Raw genomic sequence first — 24,347 nt, forward strand, 5'->3', positions numbered from 1 at the left:
ATCTTATGTAGGTAGTGCCAGGCACTGTGAGGTCATGGATATCAAGGTCAGTTTCTATCTGGATGATTGCCTTGTAAGCAGTCCTACCCTTCCTTTGGCCCTTACATTCTTCCCACCCCCTCTTCCGCAGTGGACTGTGAGCCTTGGAAGGTGGAATAGAGATATTTCAGTGCTGAGTACTCCTCTGTCACTTCTTCTCAGCAATGTGGTACCTTTTGGGTCATCCCAGGGGTCACTGCCATCTGAAAAGAGAAGCTTCTATAACCAAAAGTGAGAGTAGTATTCATATATGGGTATGAATATTAAGAAAAGTGTTTACAGGACAGTTTGGTGAGCATAATGCATTTAGCCAGGCAAGACTGGTGTTGAAACTCCTAGGGCTCATGACTTCCTCTGCCATAGGAGATTTAAAAAAAAAACTTTTATTTATTTAATTGAGAGAGAGAGAGAGAGAGAGAGAGGGAGAGAGGGAGGGAGGGAGGGAGGGAGGGAGGGAGGGAGGGAGGGAGGGAGGGAGGGGCAGATAGAAAATAGGTGCACCAGGTTTTCTAACCACTGCAAACAAACTTCAGATGCATGTGTGCCACCATGTGCATCTGGTTTATGTGGGTACTGGGGAATCAAACCTGGGTCCTTAGGCTTCATAGGCAACTGCCTTAATCACTAAGCCATCTCTCCAGCCCCAGTGAGACTTTTTAAGCCTTAACTGTCCTCTGGTAAATTTTTTTTGCTTGCTTGCTTGTTTATTTGATCGTGGTCTTGCTATGTAGTCCAGGCTGGCCTCAGACTCTCCATCTTTTGGCCTCTGTGTTCCTAGTGCTGGGATTATAGTGTTACTATCCTGATTGCTCTACTTACTCAGTAGTCTGTCTCCCTGTCGATCTCTTTTAAAGGGAGACCAGCAAGTTCCTTTTATCCCTGAGGGCAAGTTTCTGCCTTCAAATAGTGCCCAGAAGAAATGGTTAAATGCCTAGTGGATATTTGATTTATCAAATGACATACTAACAGGATGGATATTTTCTCATGGAGTAATGATTAAAATGGGAAGGGCTATTAGAGGTCATTGAGATAAATCTACTTATTTTATAAAAGAACAGTCCAAGTTCTAGAGAGAGTAAAAGACTTACCCTGGTTCTCACTTGTAGTCATCTGTTCTTTTTTTTCATATAAAATTTCTGCTCTTTTTCAAGTGTTATTTTCCTGCTTTTAACTTGATACTTTTCTCTGTTTATGTTATTTTTTTTCTCTCTCTGTACTCTTGGTTCTTCGTGTCATTGCTTTCTTCTCTGTTTCAACAGCAGATTTGTTCCAGGGTGGAAATCAGAGAGCCCTTCCATGTACTGTGTAGGTTTCTGTTTTCCTTTCTTACTTGCATTATCTATCCTAATACTTTAAAAATATCATATCTATAAATATACACATAAGGCAGGAAAGATGGTTTAGTGGTTAAGGCGCTTGTTTGTGAAGCCTAAGGATCCAAGTTCAGTTTCCCAGTACCCACATAAGACAGATGCACAAGGTGACACATGTGTCTGAAGTTCATTTGTAGTGGCTGGAAGCCCTGATGTGTCCATTCCCCCCCCCCCATATATATCTCCATATATATCCACTTCTTTCTCTCTCAAATAAATTAAATATTTTAAAATTTAAAAAATCACACATAGATGTACATACAAGTTGTATCTGTTCATTCTAAAAAAGTAATAAATATAGGGCTGGTGAAATGGTTTAGTGGTTAAGGCGCTTGCTTGTAAAGCCTAAGGATCCCAGCTCAATTCCCTAGGACCCACATAAGCCAGATGCACAAGAGGGCGCATGAGTCTGGTGTTTGTTTGCAGTGGCTGAAGGTCCTGGTGCACCCATTCTCTCTTTCTATCTGCCTCTCTCTCTCAAATAAATAAATAAATAAAATATTTTTAAAGCAATAAATATAAACACCCATAATCCTTCCATTCAAAAATAATCATTGTTGTTGGGTGTGGTGTGCATGCCTTTTATCCCAGCACTAGGGAGGCAGAGGTAGGAGGATTGCTGTGAGTTTGAGGCCACTTGGAGACTGTGTAGTGAATTCTAGATCAGCCTGGACTAAAGTGAGACCCTACCTCGAAAAACCAAAAAAGAAAAAAAAAGAATATTGTTAACATATTACTCTTCTCCTTGAGCATGTACATGTGTGCTTGGGTGAGAATATTTTTATACCTTGACTAGGCCTTTATAGCAAAGGATCTCAGATCAAAACAACTTAAAAAAATTTGTTTTTGGTTTTTGAGGTAGGGTTTCATGCTAGCCTATGCTGACCTGGAATTAGTCTGAGGGTGGCCTCAAACTCATGATGATCTTCCTACCCCTGCCTCCCAAATGCCCAGTTCATAATAACCTTTTTTTTTTTTTTTTTTTTTTTTTTTTGTAGAGAGAGCACAAGAGAGAAAGAGAGAGAGAGAGAGAGAGAGAGAGAGAGAGAGAGACAGAAATTGCAGGGCCTCAGCCACTGCAGTCAAACTCCAGATACTTGTGCCACCTACTAGGCATGTGAGACCTTACATTTGCCTCACCTTTGTGTGTATGGCTTACATGGGATCTGGGAAGATTGAACTTGGGTCCTTAGACTTTTCAGGTATCTCTCCAGCCCCCAAATAACTTTTTATAAAAATATTTTTATTTATTTGCAAGCAGAGGCAGGGAGAGAGAATGGGCATGCCAGGATCTCTTACCACTGCAAACTTCAGACACATGCATTATTTTTTTTTTTTTAATTTATTTATTTGAGAGCGACAGACACAGAGAGAAAGACAGATAGAGGGAGAGAGAGAGAATGGGCACGCCAGGGCTTCCAGCCTCTGCAAACGAACTCCAGACGCGTGCGCCCCCTTGTGCATCTGGCTAACGTGGGACCTGGGGAACCGAGCCTCGAACCGGGGTCCTTAGGCTTCACAGGCAAGCGCTTAACCGCTAAGCCATCTCTCCAGCCCTATTTTGTGCATCTTTTATGTGGGTACTGGGAAATTGAACTGGGGATGGCAAGCTTTAGAAGCAAGCACCTTTAATGGCTAGGCCATCTCTGTAGCCTCTCGCCTTTCAAAAACTATTTTTTTAAAAAATTTATTTATTTATTTATTTATTTGAGAGCAACAGACACAGAGAGAAAGACAGATAGAGGGAGAAAGAGAGAGAATGGGCACGCCAGGGCTTCCAGCCTCTGCAAACGAACTCCAGACGCGTGCGCCCCCTTGTGCATCTGGCTAACGTGGGACCTGGGGAACCGAGCCTTGAACCGGGGTCCTTAGGCTTCACAGGCAAGTGCTTAACCGCTAAGCCATCTCTCCAGCCCTCAAAAACTATTTTTATTCATTTGCAAGCACAACAAAAGAACCTTTGACGCTGGGCATGGTAATGTTGTTCATGCCTGCAGTTCTAGCACCTAGGAGGCTAGGGAAGGAGAACCCTGAGTTTGGTCTGTTATATAGTAAGAGCCTGGCTGGCACACACAATTTTTTGGGGGGGTGGTGTTCTACTGTTTGTCCTTTTGGAATGTATCCTTCCTAGGACTCTTAGCTGCCAGCAGGCATTGTGAGAGTGGCACTTGCTATGATTATTAGTGAACCCTCTGAGCCACAAGTAGATGCACACATCTCTGAGTCCTATATTAGCTCAGTTTTCATCAGCCTGGAGCAGGACAGGAAGTAAAACCTGTATTCTACCTGGGGAACATGACACCTACTCTGATCTGGAAGTTCTAGATAAAAATGCAAGTAGGGCATGGTGGCGCACGCCTTGAATCTCAGCACTCGGGAGGCAGAGGTAGGAGGATCGCCTTGAGTTTGAGACCACCCTGAGACTATAAAGTGAATTCCAGGTCAGCCTGGGCTAGAGTGAGACCCTATCTCTAAAAACCAAAATAAATAAGTAAATAAACAAATAAAAGTAAATTAATTAAATTTTAAAAATTGAAAGATACATTTCATGGAGTTTACTCTAAAGAGCACATGTACTCTCAGAAATTCATTCGTAGCCTATTTAGTTTTAGTTCTTAAACAGCTTATTTCATTCTGTTCACCTTTATAAGAATCAGATTGTGAGACTTTAAATAGAAGGTAATATTGATAAAGGCTTAGGGATGAGGCAAGGAATATATATTTTTTTGTGGAGTACAGATTGAACCTAGGGCCTAGCACATAATAGTAGACCTATATCCCCAACCCAAGAATAAGTACCTTTTTAAAAAAGGTTTAATCGGGCTGGAGAGATGCTTCAGTGGTTAATTGCTTGACTGTGAAGCCTAAGGACCCCGGTTCAAAGCTTGATTCCTGAGGACCCACGTAAGCCTGATGCACAAGGTAACACATGCATCTGGAGTTCATTTGTACTGGATGGAGGCCCTGGCACGCCCATCTCTCTCTCTCTCTGCCCCTTTCTCTCTTTGTCTGTCTGTTGCTCTCAGATAAATAAGCCAAAATAAACAACAAAAACTTTAAAGTTTTTAATCATTTTTAAGCAGAGAATACAGACAAATAGAGAAAGAGAAAGAATGGGCTCCATTCACTGCAAACGAACTCCAGATGCATGTGCCACCTTGTGCATTTGGCTTACGTGGGTACTAGGGAATTGAACCTGGGTCCATAGACTTTGTAGACAAGCTCCTTAAGTGCTAAGCCATCTCTCCGACCCATAAATATTTTTTAAAGAGTTAGGCACAGTGAACACCATAGGAAGTTGCAAATAATAGTAAGAAAGTAAGAATAATAATAATAGTAAGAAAATAATAGTAAGAAAACTGTAAAAATGTGTATAAGGTATAATCATAGTAGCATTTTTTTTTCTTTTGTTTTTTCGGTAGGATCTTACTCTAGCTCAGGCTGGCTCACAGTGATCCTCTTACCTCTGTCTCCCCAGTGCTGGGATTAAAGGCATGAGCTACCATGTTGGACTTAGTTTGGCATTCTTTTACAACTTGAAATAATGTCGCCTTAATTGTCTTTTGTAGCAAACTTTTAGTAGTAACCTTTTGTGGTATTTTTTATTTTATTTTGTGTGTATGTTCATATTTATATAGGTGCACATTGTGTGGTGCGTGTGGAGAGTAGAGGATGGTCTCTGGTATATTTTGTTTGTTTGTTTGTTGTTTCAAGGTAGGGACTCACTCTAGCCCAAGCTGACCTGGAATTCACTTTGTAGTCTCAGTCTGGCCGTGAACTTAGAGATCCTCCTACTCTGCCTCTTGAATGCTGAGACTAAAGGTGTGTGCCACCACACCCTGGTAGTGTCTGGTGTTTTTGCTCAGGCCTTGTCCATCTTTTTCTGAGACAGTGTCTCTCACTGATTTGGAGCTTATCAAGTAGGCTGGATTGAGTGGCCAGTAAGCCCCAGAAATCTGCCTGTCTCTACATGCCCAGCTTTTTTTCCATGGGGTTCTGGGCATTGAACTCAGGTCCTCATGTTTGCCAGATAAGCAGTTAACTGACTAAGCTATCTCCCTAGCACTATTGTGTAGTGTCTGTTTGTTTGATTTTGAGTCTGAGTTGTGCTGTGTAACTAAGGCTAGCCTGGACCTCATGATCTTCTTGCCTCAGCCTCCCACATGCTGAGATTATAGACATGTGTTACCATTCCTGGCTTGTGAAGTATTTTCTAAGGACAAAATTTCTGCAAATCAATTAGGTCAGGGACTGTACCTTTTTAAGGTTTAATTTTGACCCAGTGCAGGTTAAAGAAAGCCTTAATACCCTTCCTGTCTACCAATGCACTGAGTTTAGTCATATGAGATTGAATCTACACTTAGAGAACACCTGTGTTTAGAGTGATGTCTCCCTTTGTTCTCAGGCCAAGGTAACAGAAGAGTTAGCAGCAGCCACGGCACAGGTCTCTCACCTGCAGCTGAAAATGACTACTCACCAAAAGAAGGAAACAGAGCTGCAGATGCAGCTGACAGAAAGCTTGAAGGAGACGGATCTTCTCAGGGGTCAGCTTACCAGATTGCAGGCAGAGCTCTCAGGTATGGTCTTAGAGGAGGATGCTGGCATTGCTGCCATTTAAACTAAAGGAATTAAGCTGTTTCTTTCTGTCAGTTCCTTTGGCATAATATTTACATTTGTGAAAGACTGAGCATCAAGGTAGGCTGGCATGAATACTACATGATTATTTTACATAAAGAACAGACTAACCCACTCTTAAGTTGGAATTAATCAGTTGCCACTGTTCCCCTTGGTTTGAGGAAGTGTGGCTTCAATGTCTTTGATACTTATGACTGGCCTCACGTTCTTCCAGCTTATGACTCAGTGGATTTTGAAGGAAGAAGTGCTTCCTTCCTTCCTAGAGAGGGGACCGCAGCTCTTTAGCTTGGCACTCAGGGCCCCTTCCCTCAGCTTATCTTCTGTTCTGTTCATTGAAGATTTCATCCTACTTCTACTATGCCATGATCCTGACAGCTGTTCTTTAGCTCATCCTGTTTATTTTTTAACCCATATTTTTCTCTGAACTTTGTGTGCTCACCAGCCTAGTAGTTACCTCTAATCCTTTCTAGAATCTAGAATCTACCTCTGTCAGAAGCTTTTCCGATTTGTTTTCTTCTAGACCATTTGATCTCATTTTAAAATCTTTTCTCACTTAGTGCATTGATCTGGTCATTATCACACAATGGTTCTTTCATAAACACCATTTATAAATGTATCTGTCCGTCCAAAATACAAGTTTGTGGAGGGCAAGGACAGTATTTTGCTTGTCTTTGTAAAGTCCCTACCTTATGAGAGTTATTTCAGTGCCTGGCTAAAGGAAGTGCCCAAGACATACTGATTGGATAGAAGTTTGTGACAACCAGCATGTTGCTTCCTGTCTTAGTATAGACAGACCAGTGTGGAGGCAGCTGAGATCAGCTGGAGCAGTAGCAGAGTGAGTGGAAACAGAGTTCCCAGCGTAATAGCTAACAAGTACCAGTGTGAATGGTAAATTGGTTCCTTGGGGCTGGAGAGATAGCTCAGCAGTTAAGTGCAGTTCTTGTGCAAGCATGAGGACCTAAGTGAGCCTGAAACCACCCAAGTTTAAATCTTCAGATCCCATGTACACATCTGGGTGTGGCTGTGCATGCCTGTAATCCCTGTCCCGCAAAGTGGAACAGAGACCAGGGAATCCTCCTGTGTTCACCAAAAGCATCAACTGTGGTATCAATAAGAAATTTGTCAGCCAGCCGTGGTGGCACAAACCTTTAATCCCAGTACTCAGGAAGCACAGGTAGGAGGATCGCCGTGAGTTCAAGGCCACCCTGAGACTACAGAGTGAATTCCAGGTCAGCCTGGGCTAGAGTGAAACCCTACCTTAAAAAAAAACAACAAAAAAAATTGGCTCAAACAAGAAAGGGCAGAAGAGCAATGGAGTGGAACACCTAATGTTCTGCTCCAGCCACAGCAAGCAAGTGCATGGGCTGATACAAACACATATTCATGTGCATACACCACACATATATACCATATTACATATGCACATATGAAAATAAAAAGTAGGGGCTGGAGAGATGACTTAGCAGTTGCCTGTGAAGCCTAAGGACCCTGGTTCAAGAAGGCTCAATTCCCCAGGACCTACGTTAGCCAGATGCACAAGGTGGCGCTCATGTCTGGAGTTCATTTGCAGTGGCTGGAAGCCCTGGCGCGTCCATTTTTTCTCTCTCTCTCCCTCTGCCTCTTTCTGTTTCTCTCACTCTCAAATAAATAAAAATGAACCAAAAAAAAAAAAAAAAAAGTAAAGTGGCTCCTTGTAGATACATCCTGTCCCTTGTATAGTAGCACTTGATTCATGCAAGGTGAGTGTAAGTTGGACAATTTTAGATCTTAATATCATATAGGTATCTCATTTCTACTTTTGTGGTTCCCTACTACAATTCTCTGATAGATTTTTCAAGAGTTCAAATTTTTCATACGTTTTGGTACACTAAATTAAAAGATTAAGCCCCAAAAGTCTTATTTAAGAAGAGATTTTATTTATTTGAGAGAGAGAGACTGCACATGCCAGGGCCACCAGCCACTGCAAACAAATTCCAGACGCATGCGCAGCTGGGTTACATGGGTACTGGGGGGTTGAACCTGGGTCCTAAGGTTTCATAGGCAAGCACTTTAACTGCTAAATCATCTCTCCAGCCCATTAGGAAAGGATTTTGTTTTTAAAAAAACCCACCTGTTTAATAGCATATGTTAATTATACATAAAAATGGATTTTATGATGACATTTTCATACATATACATAATGTATTTCATTTATGTTCATCCCCTGGAGAAAGGATGTTTTTTTAAAAAAAATTTTTGTTTATTATTTATTCATTTGAGAGCGACAGACAGAGAAAGAGGAAGAGGAAAAGAGAGAGAGAATGGGCATGCTAGGGCTTCAAGCCACTGCAAACGAACTCCGGATGTGTGCTCCCCCTTGTGCATCTGGCTAACATGGGTCCTGGGGAATCAAGCCTTTAACCTGGGTCCTTAGGCTTCACAGGCAAGCGCTTAACCACTAAGTCATCTCTCCAGCCCAGAAAGGATGTTTTGAAAGCAAACTCTTGGTAGCCTGTCCTAGCTACCAACAGCATTAAGAGTATCTTTCCCAGGCAAAGAGAAAGGGCCTAAACTCTATAGACAGAGATCTACCCAGTGTAGTAAGATAGTAACTGAAGTGGATTTGTAGGAGGGATCAGTTTTAAACTGCTTAGAACATTTCGTTTACATTTTACATGTATAGAAGGTGACATACATACAGAAATGACTTTCTTCAGAGTAAATATGGATTGGTGAGATAGCCTAGGACCTCAAAAAACAAAAAGACAAAACCAAACAAAGAAAAAAAACACTGTAAAACAAAGCCCAACATGGTGGTTCACACCTTTAATCTCAGCACTCAGGAGGCCAAGGTAGAGAATCACTGTGACTTTGAGGCCAGCCTGAAACTACATAGTGAATTCCAGGTCAGCCTAGGCTAGGGTGAGACCCTACCTCCAAAAAACAAGCAATAACCAAAAAAATGTGAGCCTAGAACTTGATCCTTATTGTAGGCCAGGGAGGTGATGTTCAGATGTGAGTGGAGGGTGCTTGTGTGGTAGGGTTTTGAGATCGAAACATGCAGCTTTGAAGGAGCTGCTAGGCTGCCACTTCGTCTATTGCATCTCTAGCTTTACAGTCAAGGTTGTCTTGTCTTCTGCCCTAGAGCTCCAAGAATCCTCTGAACAAGCACAGTCTAAATTCAAAAGTGAAAAGCAGAGCAGAAGACAGCTGGAACTCAAGGTCACATCTCTGGAGGAAGAACTGACTGACCTCCTAGCTGAGAAAGAATCCTTGGAGAAGGTAAATTCTACCAGCCAAGTTTCTCTCTTGGGTCCTGTTAGCCAGGATTAGATGATAAATAAACATTGGGGGATGGGAGGCTAGGGATATAGCTCCATTGGTAGAGTGCTTGCCTAACATGCATGGAGCTCTGAGTTGAGGTCCCCAGCACCACGTTAAACCATGATGGTACATGCCAGTAATCCTAGCACTTGGGAGATAGAGGCAAGAGGATCAGAATTTTGATAACACCCTACACTGTGTAGCAAGCTCAAGGGCAGCCTGAAACTTTCTCTCTCAAAAAAAAAAAAGGTTGGGCTGGAGAAATGACTTAGCAGTTAGGGTACTTGCCTGCAAAACCTAAGGACCCAGGTTCAATTCTCCAGGACTCACATAAGTCAGATATACAAGGTGGCTCATACTTCTGGAGTTTGTTTGCAGTGGCTGGTGGCCCTGACATGTCCATTCTCTCTCTCTCTCTAATAAATAATAATAATTAAAAAAAAAACAGGGCTGTAGAGATGGCTTAGCAGTTAAGGCACCTGCCTGTGAAGCCCAAGGACCCAGGTTCAACTGCCCAGAACCCACATAAGCCAGATGCACAAAGTGATGCATATGCACAGGCTGCACGTGCACACAAGGTAATGCACACATCTGGAGTTAGTTTGCAGTGGCTAAGGCTCTGGTGTGTCAATTCTGACTCTCTCATAAATAATAAAAAATAAGTAAAAATAAAGTTTTAAAAAGTTTGTTTTGGGGGCTGGAGAGATGGATTAACAGTTAAGGTGCTTGCCTGCAAAGCCGAAGGACCTAGGTTCGATTTCCTAGTACCCATGTAAGCCAGATACAAGGTGGAGCATGCATCTGGAGTTAGTTTGCAGTGGCTAGACGCACTGGTGTGTTCGTTCTGTCTGTCTCTCTCTCAAATAATAAATAAAGTATTTTAAAAATCCCAATACTCTTAAAAAATTGTTCTGGGCTGGAGAGATGGTCCAGTGGTTAAAGGTGCTTGCTTGCAAAGCCTGCTATTTCTAGGTTTCATTCCCCAGTATCCACATAAAGTGCAGGGAGCGGGTCAGGGGGCTCGCAGCAATAAAGCCAAATGCACAAAGTGGCACATGTGTCCGAAGTTCATTTGCAGTGGCAGGAGGTTCTGGTGTGTCCATACTGACTAACCCATTCACCTGCCCATACTCTTTCTTTCCTTCTTTCTCTTTCAAATAAATAAAAATATTTTTAAAAACATAAAAAATAAGTATTTTTTAAAAAGTTGTTTTTACTATAAAAACTATATATAATAGCTTGAACCCATTAGAGCAAGTACAAAGAATACAGAAAAGTATGAAATAAAAAAGTTGGGGCTGGAGAGATGGCTTAGCAGTTAAGGCATTTGTCTGTGAAGCCAAAGAATCCAGGTTTGATACCCCAGGACCCACGTAAGCCAGATGCACAGGGTGGCGCATGCATCTGGAGTTCATTTGCAGTGGCTGAAGACTCTGGCATGCCCTTTCTCACCCTCTTTCTCATCTCCCTCTTTCTACCTTTTTTTAAAATAAATCAAATGAGATAAAATTTTAAAGTTGTTGTCAGGCATGGTGGCACATGCCTTTAATCCTAGCACTTTCGAGGTAGAGGTAGGAGGATTGTCTTGAGTTCGAGGCCACCCTGAGACTACATAGTGAATTCCAGGTCCGCCTGGGCTATGGAGTGAGACCCTATCTCAAAAAACAAAGACCAAAACAAAACCAAACCAAAAAACCACAATTGTTGGGGCTGGGAAGCTGGCTCAGCAGTTAAGGTACTTGCCTGCAAAGCCAAAGAAGCCAGGTTCAATTCCCCAGGACCCACGTAAGCCAGATGTACAAGATGGCGCATGCTTCTGGAGTTTGTTTACAGTGGCCGAGGACCCTGGCGTGCCCATTCTTTCTTCCTCTCATCCTTTCCCTCTCTCTTTCAAATAAATAAGTAAAAATAATTGTCTTTATCCCTTCTCATCTTATATGTTAGAAGTAACAACTATAAATCATGTATAAACCTTATAGATTATTCTGTGTATGCATAAAATACATGCTCCCATGTATATAATATAATAATAACATTTTAAATGTTTTTTAATTTATTTATGTGCAAGCAGAGGGACAGAGAAGAGAGACACAGAGAATGGGTGCACCAGAGCCTCTAGCTGCACAAACTCCAGATGTATGTGCCACATTGTGCATCTGGTTTCATGTGGGTACTGGGGAATTGAACTCGGGTTGTTAGTCTTTGCAGACAAGTGTCTTAACCACTGAGACATCTCTCCAGCCCTGCTAATAACATTTTAAAAATTAATGGATCCTGGCATGGAGTCACAACCTTTAATCCCAGCAATTAGGCAGAGGTAGAAGGATCGTTGTGAGTTTGAGGCCATCTGGGACTACAGAGTGAGTTCCAGGTCACCCTTGGCTAGAGTGAGACTCTACCTTGAAAACAAAACAAAACAAAATTAATGGGTTTATATTTAATGCTCTTTAAAAAGTATTGTGACCAGAGATGATGGCACATGTCTTTAATCCCAGCACTTGGGAGGCAGAAGTAGGAAGATTGGTATGAGTTTGAGGCTAGCCTGAGACTACATAGTGAATTCCAGGCCAGCCTGGAATGACCCAGATTCAATTCTCCAGAACCTGTGTAAAGCCAGATGCACAGTAGCATATGCATCTTGGGGTGGTTTACAGCAGCTGGGGGCCCTGGCACACCTATTCTCTCTCTCTTTCTTTTTGTCTCTGTCCTCTCTCTGCTTGCAAATAAGTTAAAAAACATTTTAAGAGAGCCAGGCGTGGTGGCGCACGCCTTTAATCCCAGCACTTGGGAGGCAGAAGTAGGAGGATTGCCGTGAGTTCAAGGCCACCCTGAGACTCTATAGTGAATTCCAGGTCAGCCTGGGCTACAGTGAGACCCTACCTTGAAAAATCAAAAAATAAAAAATAAACATTTTAAGAAACAATAAAAATTAAAAAGCATTGTGGATGCTGTATTACATAAGAATATGATCCTCGGGCTGGAGAGATGGCTTAGCAGTTAAGCGCTTGCCTGTGAAGCCTAAGGACCCCGGTTCGAGGCTCGGTTCCCCAGGTCCCACGTTAGCCAGATGCACAAGGGGGCGCACGCGTCTGGAGTTCGTTTGCAGAGGCTGGAGGCCCTGGCGCACCCATTCTCTCTCTCTCTCCCTCTATCTGTCTTTCTCTCTGTGTCTGTCGCTTTCAAATAAATAAATAATAGATGAACAAAAAAAAATAAAAAAGAATATGATCCTTAGCCGGTTGTGGTGGTGCATGCCTTTAATCCCAGCAGTAGGAGGATTGCTGTTAGTTTGAGGCCAACGTGAGACTACATAGTAAATTTCAGGTCAGCCTGGCCTAGAGCAAGACCCTGCCTTGAAAAAATGAAAAATACGATCCTTGTCTTTTTTTTTTTTTTTTGACACGAGATCTTGCCAGTCCCTGACAACAGTAGGTCATATTTTTTTAAATCCCAAACTTCTATATTTATTTATTATGAGAGAGAGAGTATGGACACACCATGGCCTCTTGCCTCTGCAAAAAAACTCCAAACTCATATTCTGCTTTATGCATCTGGCTTTATGTGGGCACTGGTGACTTGAACCAAGGCTGACAGACTTTGCAAGTAAGTGCCTTTAACTGCCAAGCCATCTCCCCTGCCCATCATTCTTGTTTTGTGTTTTTTTTTTTTGATATTTTTTTATTTTTATTTGAGACAGAGAGAGTGGTATAGAGAGAAAGGGGAGAGAGAATGGGCACAACAGGGCCTTTAGCCACTGCAAACGAACTCCAGATGCACGCACTACCTTTTGCATCTGGCTTATGTGGGACCTGGAGAATTGAACCTGGGTCCTTAGATTTCGCAGGCAAGCACCTTAACGGCAGCCCTGTCATTCTTTTTCAATTACTGAACAGTAGTTTGCTGTGCAGCTGTACTATAATTTATTTAATCAGTGGATACTTTATATTTCTAGTTTTTCATTTCGAGCTGCCGTGGACGTGTTCATATTGTATAGACTTTTTTGAGTTTATTTTTAGCATTCCTAAAAGAATGGATTGCTTGGGTTAGAATCAGGAGGTCAGTGGGCATGTCAGTATTGCCAGATTATTCTCAAAAAAAGTGTTACTTACACTACCAGAGTAATTCCATTTTGTCACCCTCTTCCCAACTCTACATCCATCACTTTTTCTGATCTTTATTAGCCTTCTGTGCTCATGTTGCGCTAAGTATTCTCCTTAGTAGTCAAGCTTTCATGTTGTATTTCTCTTGTGAATTCTTATTTGGAGTCCCTTGCCTTCTTTCCTGTTGGATTGTCACAGGTGTCACATCTTTGCCAGCCATGGACATTGTAACCATTTATCCAGGCTGATGGCTTTGAACTTTGTTATCTTAAACTTTTTTTTTCTTTTTGAAGGTAGGGTCTCACTCTAGCCCAGGCTGACCTGGAATTCACTATGTAGTCTCAGGGTGGCCTTGACCTCACAGGGGTCCTCCTACCTCTGCCTCCTGAGTGCTGGGATTAAAGGCGTGCACCACCATGCCTGGCTTTATCTTAAATTTTGGTGCTTAAAAATTTAATATGAAGAAATTATTAGCCGTGGGAAACAAAGTGAGAACCTTTATTTTCCTATATTTTAGAACAGTTTAAATATGAAAAAAATAAACTGCTTCTGAGATTTCAGTTAACCCTATATTAAAGGGTTATATTGAAGGCCTGGTGCCCTTTTGGGGTAAGTCTTGGTCTTCATTGACAGTTTCTTCTATAGTTTTTGTTAGGTTTTTTATTTGTTTGTTTTTCAAGGTAGGGTTTCATGTAGCCCAGGCTGACCTGGAATTCACAGTGATCCTCCTACCTCTGCCTCCCAAGTGCTGGGATTAAAGGTGTGTGCCACCACACCCAAGTTTTTTTTCTTTTTTTCCTTAAAAAGAATCCACTAATTTCTTCTGCTGTTTGGGCTGTTTTCAGATTTTCCTTGTTATAGACAGTATTATAGTGGCTATCCTTTTAACACAATCTTTATGAATGTGACTTCCTTGTTTTCACATACCAAAGTTATGATGTTCACCAGCTCTATAAAATGGCAATCTTTTATCTGCCTTCTTTTGGTCACTGTTTGCAAAGATGTTAACTGTAAAGAAAAAAAAAAAAAAAAAACTGAAACGGCAACCATTTCCAGAAATGGAGTAAAAGACTTATTGAAGGGCTAGGCTCATAAGAGTACCTGCCTAGCATACACATGGTCCTGTGTTCAGTCCCCAGCACTACATAAACCGGACATAGTGGCACACACCTGTAATCCCAGCACTGGTGAAGTGGAGGTAGGAGGATCACAAGTTCAAGGTCATCCTTGGCTACATAGGGAGCTTGGGGCTAACCTGGGCTAGAGGTCCTGTCTCAAAAGAAAAGACTGTTTAGTTGGGCATGGTGGCACACGCCTTTAATCCCAGCACTAAGGAGGCAGAGGTAGGAGGATCGCCATGAGTTCAAGGCCACCCTGAGACTCCATAGTGAATTTCAGGTCAGCCTGGGCCAGAGTGAGACACTGCCTTGAAAAGAAAGAAAAGACTCATTGGGGTCCATGATCACTCTTGTCCCCACTATCCTCTGTTAACTAGCTTGAGCTGATGGTGCTTCTCTTGTTCCTAAGAACCTGTCAGAGAGGAAAAAGAAATCAGCTCAAGAGCGCTGCCAGGCTGAGGAGGAAATGGAGGAGATTCGCAAGTCACACCAAGAGGAGCTGGACAAACTTCGGCAGCTCTTAAAGAAGGCTCGAGTGTCCACAGACCAAGCAGCTGCAGAACAGGTAAGAGCGGGTCTGACGTTCTCTGGAAATACAAGGGGGGAGGGGTTCAGAGACGAGAGCATCCCGTTTCTTCCTTATCCTTTAGGAAAGTACCTAGTATAGCTGATTTTTTTACCATCCTTGTGGAGAAAGGAGGGAAAAGTAATCCAGATATATGCAGGCAAGCTAGGAATCAAACTGAAAATCTTTTCTTCCTTTTTGAAAATTTAATTAGTGTCTAATTATATAAAGAAAGCATAAAGAAAAAAATCATTTAGACAGAACAATTACAGCTAGTTGTGGCGGTATGGGCCTGTAATCCTGACACTTGAGAGGCTGAGGCAGGTGATTCCGAGTGCATGGTAAAAAGCCAGCCTAGGCTACATTGTGCAAACCTATTTCAAAACAAAACAAAACAATTCCATTGATAAAATTCAAGTATGTAATCTCCTCAGCTGTGAGATACCACCTTTGATTCATATTGTCATTCTTAAGGACATTTGTTAGTAATAAAAGCCAGGGATAATGGTCATAACTATATCTCTAGTTGCTTTCACAGCAGACTTTCTTCTCCTGTGCTTAAAATCAATCTATCTATCTATCTATCTCTTTCCTTCCTTCCTTCTTTCTTTTTTTCCTTCCTTCCTTCCTTCCTTCCTTCCTTCCTTCCTTCCTTCCTTCCTTCCTTCCTTCCTTCTTTCTTTCTTTCTTTCTTTCTATATATTTTATTTTTTCAAGATAGGGTCTCACTCTAGCTCAGGCTGACCTGGAATTCATTGTGTATTCTCAGGATGGCCTCGAACTCACGGCTGTCTATTTCTACTTCCCAAGTGCTGGGACTAAAGGCATGCAGCACCACGACTGGCCATATACTCTTAATTAGTGCATATACTCTTGATTTGATGGCCTTTGGGAATTTTGGCAAAAAAAAAAAAAAAGTTTCTGAACCTATAAAATTCAGAGTGTGAACCCTGAAAAGCAATGCTTGCACTGTGGTGCTGTCCTTCAGAGACCTGTATAGATCGTCACAACTATGAGTGAAATACATTTTGCTTTATGGAATCCTGACAGTGAGTGGCATCTTCCTACGTGCCAAAGGACATTTAATTTCAAAGCAATGAAAGTCTTTCAAACACCTGCTTCCTACCTTTTTCTTTTCATGGAGGATGGGCTTCCCTTGGTGCAACAGGAGCTCACCATACGTGGGCATTGCTTTCTTTTGGCAGCTGTCTCTAGCACAGGCTGAGCTACAGAGCCAGTGGGAAGCAAAGTGCCAACATCTGTTGGCCTCCGCCAAAGATGAGCATCTGCAGCAGTACCAGGAAGTGTGTGCGCAGAGGGATGCCCATCAGCAGAAGCTGGCACGCCTTCAGGAAAAGGTAGCTCTTACTGTGGGTCAGGCATCTTAAGCACCCCAGTTAACATGGGGCCTTCCACTTGTTTGAGTGCTGTCCATCCTTGTGAGTCACAACAGTGTTTAGCTAGACCATACTAGTGGAACTTCCAGCTATCTTTCACATGCTTACATGGGGTGGTGTCAATGGGGTGGTGTCAATGACCTGGAAAAAGAAAAACAGCACCTGTGTTCTGGAGTTTGTTTTCCATTATTATTTAGTCCTTTATTTAAAAAATTTATTTATTTATTTGAGAGAGAGAGAAAGAGGCAGAGAGAGGGAGAGAAAGAATGGGTGCACCAGGGTCTCCAGCCACTGCAAATGAACTCCAGATATGTGTGCCCCCTTGTGCATCTGGCTTACGTGGGTTCTGGTGAGTAGAACTGGGATCCTTTAACTTTGCAGGCAAACGCCTTAACCACTAAGCCATCTCTCCAGCCCCTAGTCCTTTCTTTATTAAGCAACTAGTTATTGTGTCAGTTGTGCTCCAGCCAAGGTGTAGAAGGGAGTGTAGCAAGAATCTCATGGTAAGGAAGAGAAACAAAGACAAGCAGGAGGTGCTGTGAGACTCAGCAAAGGATTACCTAGAGGAACTAGGAGTTTCAAAGGAGGTGATCTTGGAGCAAAGCCAAGGACAAGTAGCTGTGGTAAGGCAGATGGAGTAGAGCATAGGATGTGGTGGGATCCTTATTTATGAGGAGAGAGGTGGGAGATGGCTTAGGGTCATGCTATGAAAGTCCCATATCTGGAAGTCAGTTCTTTTCTTCAAAGCAACCAATCAAGTCCTTTGACTCAAACATATCAGAGGCAGTCTTATAGATGAACACAGATTGCTAAATTACTTATGTGCATGACTAGTTTCTGTTACTGACACCTCTTGTTTGCACAATCTTGACCTGATTAGGAACAGGTCAGGTAACTTGATGGGAAGGCGGAATGAATCTTGGAGTTGAATGATGAGGAAACTAAGTGATCTTCACCAGCAAGCCTGAGGTGGGGTAGAGGAGATGGGCCCAGTACACCTATGTAAGGTTAGGACTTGAGGCTTAGAATTGAGGTTCTTCTCTGTGTGGGTTTCCTGACTGTCACATGGTCATCCAGAGTCCCAAGGTCACAGCCATAGTCTGTTCACTTTGCAGTGCCTAGGCCTGCAGGCTCAAGTCACAGCCCTCACAGCACAGAATGAAGAGCACATCCAGGAACTGGAGAGGAACAAGTCCCTGGCTCATGGAGCCAAAGCTGCTGCTGACCCCTCAGAGAAGGTGAGCTGACATCGCAAAGAAAAAAAAAGCTAGGGCCTCTGACCACTGCAAACCATCTCCAGACGCATGTGCCCCCTTGTACATCTGGCATTATGTGGGTACTGGGGAATCAAACTCGGTTAATTAGGCTTTGTAGGCTACCTCCTTAACTGCTGAGTTTGCAGCCCTGGTAGTGTGTATTTTTGATCTTTGCATAGGTTAAGAAGATAATGAACCAAGTGTTCCAGTCATTGCGGGGAGAGTTTGACCTGGAGGAGTCTTACGATGGCAGGACCATTCTGGGAACCATTATGAATACAATCAAGGTACAGCCAGCAAACTGTTGATTGTTTCATTGGAATGGGTATTGTGTTTAATTACGTTTTAAGCACTAATGCTGTAAAAGTTACTCAAGACTGTTCATCAGTGATTGAGGTACCTGCAGTGACATGTGCCTGGGTGGATGTAGCCAGCCTCTTCTGACAGGAACAAGCACTGTCCTTTGATCGAGGTGACAGCTTTGTGGCTGAGGACTGAGATCTAGCAGTGCCTGCTGTCTCCTGTCGGTGCTCACTCTCTCCTTGGCTTTTGAACAGATGGTGACTCTGACGCTGTTGAACCAGCGGGAGCGAGGGGAGCAGGGAGAAAGCGGCAGCGAGGAGGAAGAAGAGCGGCCTCGCAGGCCTTCCCAGGAGCAGCCAGCACCTCCAAGTGGGGAGAGGCAGGAGACTTGCCAGGTGTTGTCAGGGCAGGTAGTAGAGGAGACCACCCCTCTGCCTCCGCAGGCTCTTCCTGAGCCCCAGGATGATGCACAGACAAGGAAAGGAGAGCCCTCAGGAGCAGAGGTGCCCTCAGAGCTCGAAGATGGTTCCCTCCTACCCGAGCTGGCTTGTGTTCCATCTCACAGAGTCCTGGGGCCCCCAACTTCAGTCCCACCTAAGCCTCCAGGCCCTGGAACTTTGAACTCCGAGTGTGAGGAGACACTTGGTGCTGGCTCTGCAGCAATGCAGCCTGACAACATGTTGGGAGAAGTGCATATTGGGGAAGAAGCCCCAGATGGCCTGCAGCAAGGAAGCTCCAGGAGAGTGTCACTGCCTCCAGACCCTGAGAAGGGAGAGCCACCAGCCTTGGGTCCTGAAAGCCCAGGAGAACTTCAGCCTCCAGAGCTCACAGAAGACAAGGGTGCCCCTGGCTCTGCTGGTCCTTGCAAGACACCACCAGACACAGAGGTCTCTTCTGCAGCTGCAGGAGCAGCTCTCAAAGCCGGCCGCCACTCTCAGGGCTGCAGGTATGTTCCACTGAGCACAGTGGCAGGGAGAAGGCAGCTGCTTGAGGAAGCGGTCTTGCTTTTTTCTAGGGTGGTCAGCTGACACTGGCTATTGGCTCTTACTCATTCATTTGCTTGCATATTTGTTAACAATAGCTACTACATACAGGGCTCCATGGACATGGTAGTGTAGACCAAGATAGGTGAAATTTTATGTCACTGCTAAAGTTTGGATTTTTGGTCTGAAAGATGGCTTAGTGGTTAAGGTGCTTGCCTGAAAAGCCAAAGAACCCAGGTTTGATACCCCAGGACCGAAACAAGTCGGATACGCAAGGTGGTGCATGTGTTTAGAGGTCATTTGTAGTGGCTGAAGGTCCTGTCATGCCCATTCTCACTCACTCTCTGCTTTTTTCTCTCTCAAATAAATAAAATATTCAAAGTTTGGATTTTATGTAAGTATAGTGAGAAACCAATAAGATGGATTAAGCAGAAAAGTGATGGTATCTGATTTATTAGCTTTAGAGACTACTCTGGCTGTGGAGAGGCTAATGCAGGCATAGGAAGGAATGTTAGAGAGGGATGAGCGATCTTCACGTAGGGCCCATGACCCTCGTAGCTGGTGGGTACTATGGCCTGGGTTAGGAATGGCAACATTTTCTGTGACTTGAATTTCCTTCAGTTTCTCTGAGGATGAAGAGGATGAACTGTTTAAAGGGGCAACTCTGAAAGTTTCAAAGCCCAAATCCCAGCCCGAAGAGGATGACGACGATGAGGTGGTAAGGAAACCCCAGGCCCTGCCAAGTCCTCACACCACCTCCTGGGGTATCTTCTCTGCAGGCTCAGAGAAGAGAAAAGGAGTCTGTTGGTGGCCAACTCCCTGGACTCTTTGTGCAGGGCCCTGTGGGAGCAAGCTTGGGGCTGGGAAGGGACAGTTCGGTAAGCACAGTGGAGATGGCCAGCTGCCATTCTACTTTTGAAAGGGAACCACCATCTGTATCCACAGAAGAATCAGTCCCACTTGAAGTGAGGGAAAGTAGGAAGGACTCTGAAGATCATCTTGTTTGGCATGCTTATCCCTAGACAAAGCAGCAAACTTAAAAGGATGCCCTCCTCAAAGCCATGCAGGCAGCTAATGGTAGAGCAAGAACTAAATGTACAGGCTCTGCATTGGCCACCTGTTTCTATTTGTTCACCTGGCCTGCTTCCTTGTTTTGTCATCATAACATCCCGGGCAGATGGGTTGAGGACTGACCACATAGCCTCATGTTACACAGTATGAGAGTGAAGGCCAGCAAAGGAAGTTGCTGACAGAGCCCAGATTGGAGCCCTGGCTTGTGTATCTGCTGTTCCCTTTGTGCTGGCTTAAAACATTGCTAGCTGACACTAGGCCATTCTCAGTGGATGTTGGGAATTTCACTTGCGTGAAATGTGTGTGGAGAACACAGCACAGCTTTAGACTCAGTTCATCCCCAGGACAGAAATACGATTTTGAGCTAGGTGTGGTGGCACACACCTTTAATCCCAGCACTCAGGAGGCAGAGGTAGGAGGATCAACATGAGTTCAAGCCACCCTGAGACTACATAGTGAATTCCAGGTCAGCCTGGACTAGAGTGAAGCCCTACCTCGAATAACCAAAACAAAAAAAGAAATACCACTTTGAATGAGGCAAATTCCATCCTTCATAGATCATCCAGTTATCCAGAGTGGCTTTTGCTTTTTTCCCAAAGGCAGTGACATCTAAAATCTGGCTCACATGCACCAGAGCCCTTGTCTGTCTGCCTGTGGAGAACATATATCCATTCCTCCCATTAGCCTTTCTTCCCAAGAATTAAGTTTTCATTTGAGAGCAGTAAGACAAATTCTACACAGAAAAAGGACAAAAAAAGTATCCCAGGTAACTTCCCTAAATATTCTTGAAATGTCTTAATTAGCATTATACTAATAGTATTACTACCACTACCATCAAGTTAAAATCTATTTCTTGGGTATTTAGAAAACTACTTCACATTTTCACTTAATCCTCCATTGACCCAGTGAGATAGGCTTCTGGTACCATAATGATCAGAGGAACAAACTCAGGAAGAATAAATAATGTAACTCAGGTTAGATGGCTGGTCAGTATAAAGCCAACACAAAACAAGCTGTGAGCCACATCTGAAAGTCCTACAGTTGCCACACTTGCTGAATTCAAGTAGTACTTAGTTCATGCCCAGAGAACAGCACAAGGTCTATTAGTGGGTGTTCAGTGGGATGAACCTAGAGTCTCTGAATACTATGGTACCTTCCTTTGTTCTGGCTTCTGTGAAGACTAGTCCTGGTCAGCAGTAATTCACAGAAGAAAAAACACCTTAGTAGGCACTATTCACTTTGCGCTTGTCTCTAGCATCAATCTCTGCTTGTCACCATGGGACTTGTCCCCTACCAAACCAGAGAAAAAAGGCCAGGAGCTCAGATCATGAAAAGGCGAGAGAATCTCCTACACGGCTCCTTGTGTTAGCCGGCTTTCTGTTACTATCCGAGATTCCTGATGGAACAAGCTTATAAGGAGTTTTGTTTGGGTTCAGTTTTGGAGGTTTCAATCCATAACTGGTTTACCACATTGATTCAGGCCTGTGGTGAGGCAGTCCATCAGAGTGGGAGCATGTGGTGGAGCAAAGCCATTTTCCTCATGGTCAGGAAGTGAGGGAGAATGAGGAAGGAGGGCTTGGGGCTTGCTGTCCCCGTCGAAGGAGCACCTCTGATCACCTGAGACCTCCCACTAGGCATCATCTTTTAAGATTTCTAGCACCTTCTCACAGCACCACTGGGGACTTAAGTGGATACCCAAGGTTCTCACTGTAGCACCCTTTAACCCTTTGTATTCTCCTCTGGTTGAAGGGAGCAGGTATGGAGCCAAGGGGACCAATGTCATGGGAAGCTGGTTCTGTGTTCATGGGCTTTCTTTACCTGTTAAGATTGTCCACTCAGGAATGTGGCCAAGCATCCATCAAATTTAAATCCTTCTCAAATGATGTCACTTCAGAGCCAGTTAGGCCACCTTAGGCCATGACAACTGCTTTTCAAATGTGATTGTATACATCACATTGTCCTACATTCTGCTCTTAGGCTGCTCTGCCTCTGTTCCGTTCTTATCTTGCCTGACTTTCTCCCCATGAAATGTGCTAGCTAGCATGCAAGAGGAGCATCTGTCAAATCAATATATGTGTTTCACAAATAAATGACATCAGCCAAACAAAGTTGGTCTTTTGTCTCTGTTGAAACATGGCCTCCCTCTACATGCTTGTTTCAGCTTTATCTGGAAGTTTCAGCTTGCTGGCCTCGGTGCACCTACTTTCCAATCTGGAACTAGGATAGACATAGACTACTTCCCTTCACAGGCAGGAAGACCACTTGACCAGGAACAAGTGAGGACTGACCTCTCTTTCCTGTTTTGTCAGAGCATGAAGGGACGCCCGCCCCCAACACCCCTTTTTGGAGATGATGATGATGACGATGACATTGACTGGCTGGGATGAAGACCTAGGAAACGGGTACACAGGTTTCTCTCCCAACTCTTCCCTAAGCAGGATTTTGCATAGCCAGCCTTGGGTCTAGATCCCCAGGATGAGGTCAAGGTGAACATTCAAGGACAGTAGCTCACACGTCTGAGTTAGCCACTGTCTGAGCCCCTGCCTGGCCTGGTGAAGAGGAGTGTGGTCCTGTCTTCAGAACTGGTGTTGAGAGCAGCCCTGTGGTCCTGCCTGCGAGTCCCAATTGGAGGAAGGGCCGAGAGGTTCTCTCCAGCCAGTCACAAGCGATCTGCACTCCCTCTTATGTACACCTCAAGACTGACCTTTGAGCCCCACTCCTGTCCTCTCACCTGTACTCCACTAACAAGGCCTGTCACCCAAAGACAGGTCTCCCTGGAGAACTGAGAGATCATACCATCCTGGTTCACTTAGCAGCCTGCCTTGTGGCTCTGGGACATGTATCTTTTTTCTCTGCCTTAAATCATATATAAGAGGTCAATTAGTACTTGAAATTAACAAAATGAAAATAAATATCTATAATGAAACAACTCTAGCCCTTGGGAAGAAACTGGGCTCTCCGTGCTCCTTCTTTGGGATTCTAAGGGTCGGGGTTATAACTGGGTCAGCTAATATGCACAAAGCACTGTCTTATTCCCTTTGGCACCTAACCCTAAAACTTAAAGGCTTTCAGAGAGTCACCATTCTGCAATCCTAGCCCACCTCAGTGGCATAAAGCTCAGGGTCCTGCCCTGAACTGTCTTCTTTGGGCTGTGCTACAACTTAAAGCCACGCCGAGAAGGGGAGAGGCCCCTGATATCCTGTCCACAGCCGCTGAGGGTTCTTCACTTCCAGAGCAGCTTCCATTTGCTCTGAGCTCAACGCTGGGGCTGACACAGGAAAGGCAGTGCAAAGTATTTGTGGCCATTTATTGGAGGGTCTTCCAAAGACCATGCAACAAGTCTTTAAAAAAGGATAATCATCTTATAATTTTTTAAAAGTTTCATTTATTTGTGAGCAGAGAGAAAGGGCATGGGTGCACCAGAGCCTATTGCCAGTGCAAATTTCAGACACATGTGCCACTTTGTGCATCTGGCTTTATATGCATCCTGGGGAATTGAACCCTGGACCAGCAGGAGTTTTGTTACTTTATGGGCTGAAGACATGGCTCAGCGAGTAACAGCATGCTGCATAAGCACCTGAGTTTGATTTTTAGCACTCTTGTAAAAAGCCAGGCATAGCTGGGTGTGGTGGCGCACGCCTTTAATCCCAGCACTCGGGAGGCAGAGGTAGGAGGATCACCATGAGTTCAAGGCCACCCTGAAACTACATAGTGAATTTCAGGTCAGCCTGAGCTAGAGTGAGACCCTACCTTGAAAAGTCAAAAGAGAAAAAAAAAAAAAAAAAGCCAGGTATGGCCACACATGCTCTGAGGTGAACCAAAACAGAATCTCTGGGGACCCTCTACCCCCAGCGAAGAAACTGACCAAAAATAGCAGCTCCAGGTTCAATGAAACGCTTTGTCTCAAGCAGACAAAGGTCAAGAGAGGACACCTGATGTTACCCTGCCTCCACATGCATAGGCATGGGACTTATGCATACACTAGACACATGCCAAGAAAATTTGAAAGATGGTAATTTTAACAAAAATGTTCCTTGATTTTAAATTGTTATGATAGAATCCTGAAACCCACTGCATCTGCCCAACCCTAACGTTGCAGGCTTCATGTCTGTCTGTCATATGTAGGCCTGGAAAGCTGCAAGATGACTTGCGTATTAAACCGTGTTATTCAACACATAGGTACCGCTGGCTAGCATTATATACA

General features: G+C 43.8%; 1 protein-coding gene across 1 annotated transcript in view; it reads left to right on the plus strand.

Moving 5' to 3' along the window:
- Fkbp15 (FKBP prolyl isomerase family member 15) overlaps positions 1–23,092 on the plus strand; it is an 80,229-nt gene extending 57,137 nt beyond the window's left edge. Inside the window, exons 22-30 of the mRNA XM_004662713.2 lie at positions 5,818–5,989; positions 9,172–9,308; positions 14,978–15,133; positions 16,339–16,491; positions 17,646–17,768; positions 17,966–18,073; positions 18,344–19,035; positions 19,694–19,790; positions 22,453–23,092. Coding sequence (XP_004662770.2) covers positions 5,818–5,989; positions 9,172–9,308; positions 14,978–15,133; positions 16,339–16,491; positions 17,646–17,768; positions 17,966–18,073; positions 18,344–19,035; positions 19,694–19,790; positions 22,453–22,530 — 1,716 coding nt within the window. The 3' untranslated portion in view covers positions 22,531–23,092. The remainder of the gene's footprint in view (positions 1–5,817; positions 5,990–9,171; positions 9,309–14,977; positions 15,134–16,338; positions 16,492–17,645; positions 17,769–17,965; positions 18,074–18,343; positions 19,036–19,693; positions 19,791–22,452) is intronic.
- The last annotated feature ends 1,255 nt before the right edge of the window (positions 23,093–24,347 follow it).

This window comes from Jaculus jaculus, chromosome 1, assembly GCF_020740685.1.
Source record: "Jaculus jaculus isolate mJacJac1 chromosome 1, mJacJac1.mat.Y.cur, whole genome shotgun sequence".
Lineage (NCBI taxonomy): Eukaryota > Metazoa > Chordata > Mammalia > Rodentia > Dipodidae > Jaculus > Jaculus jaculus.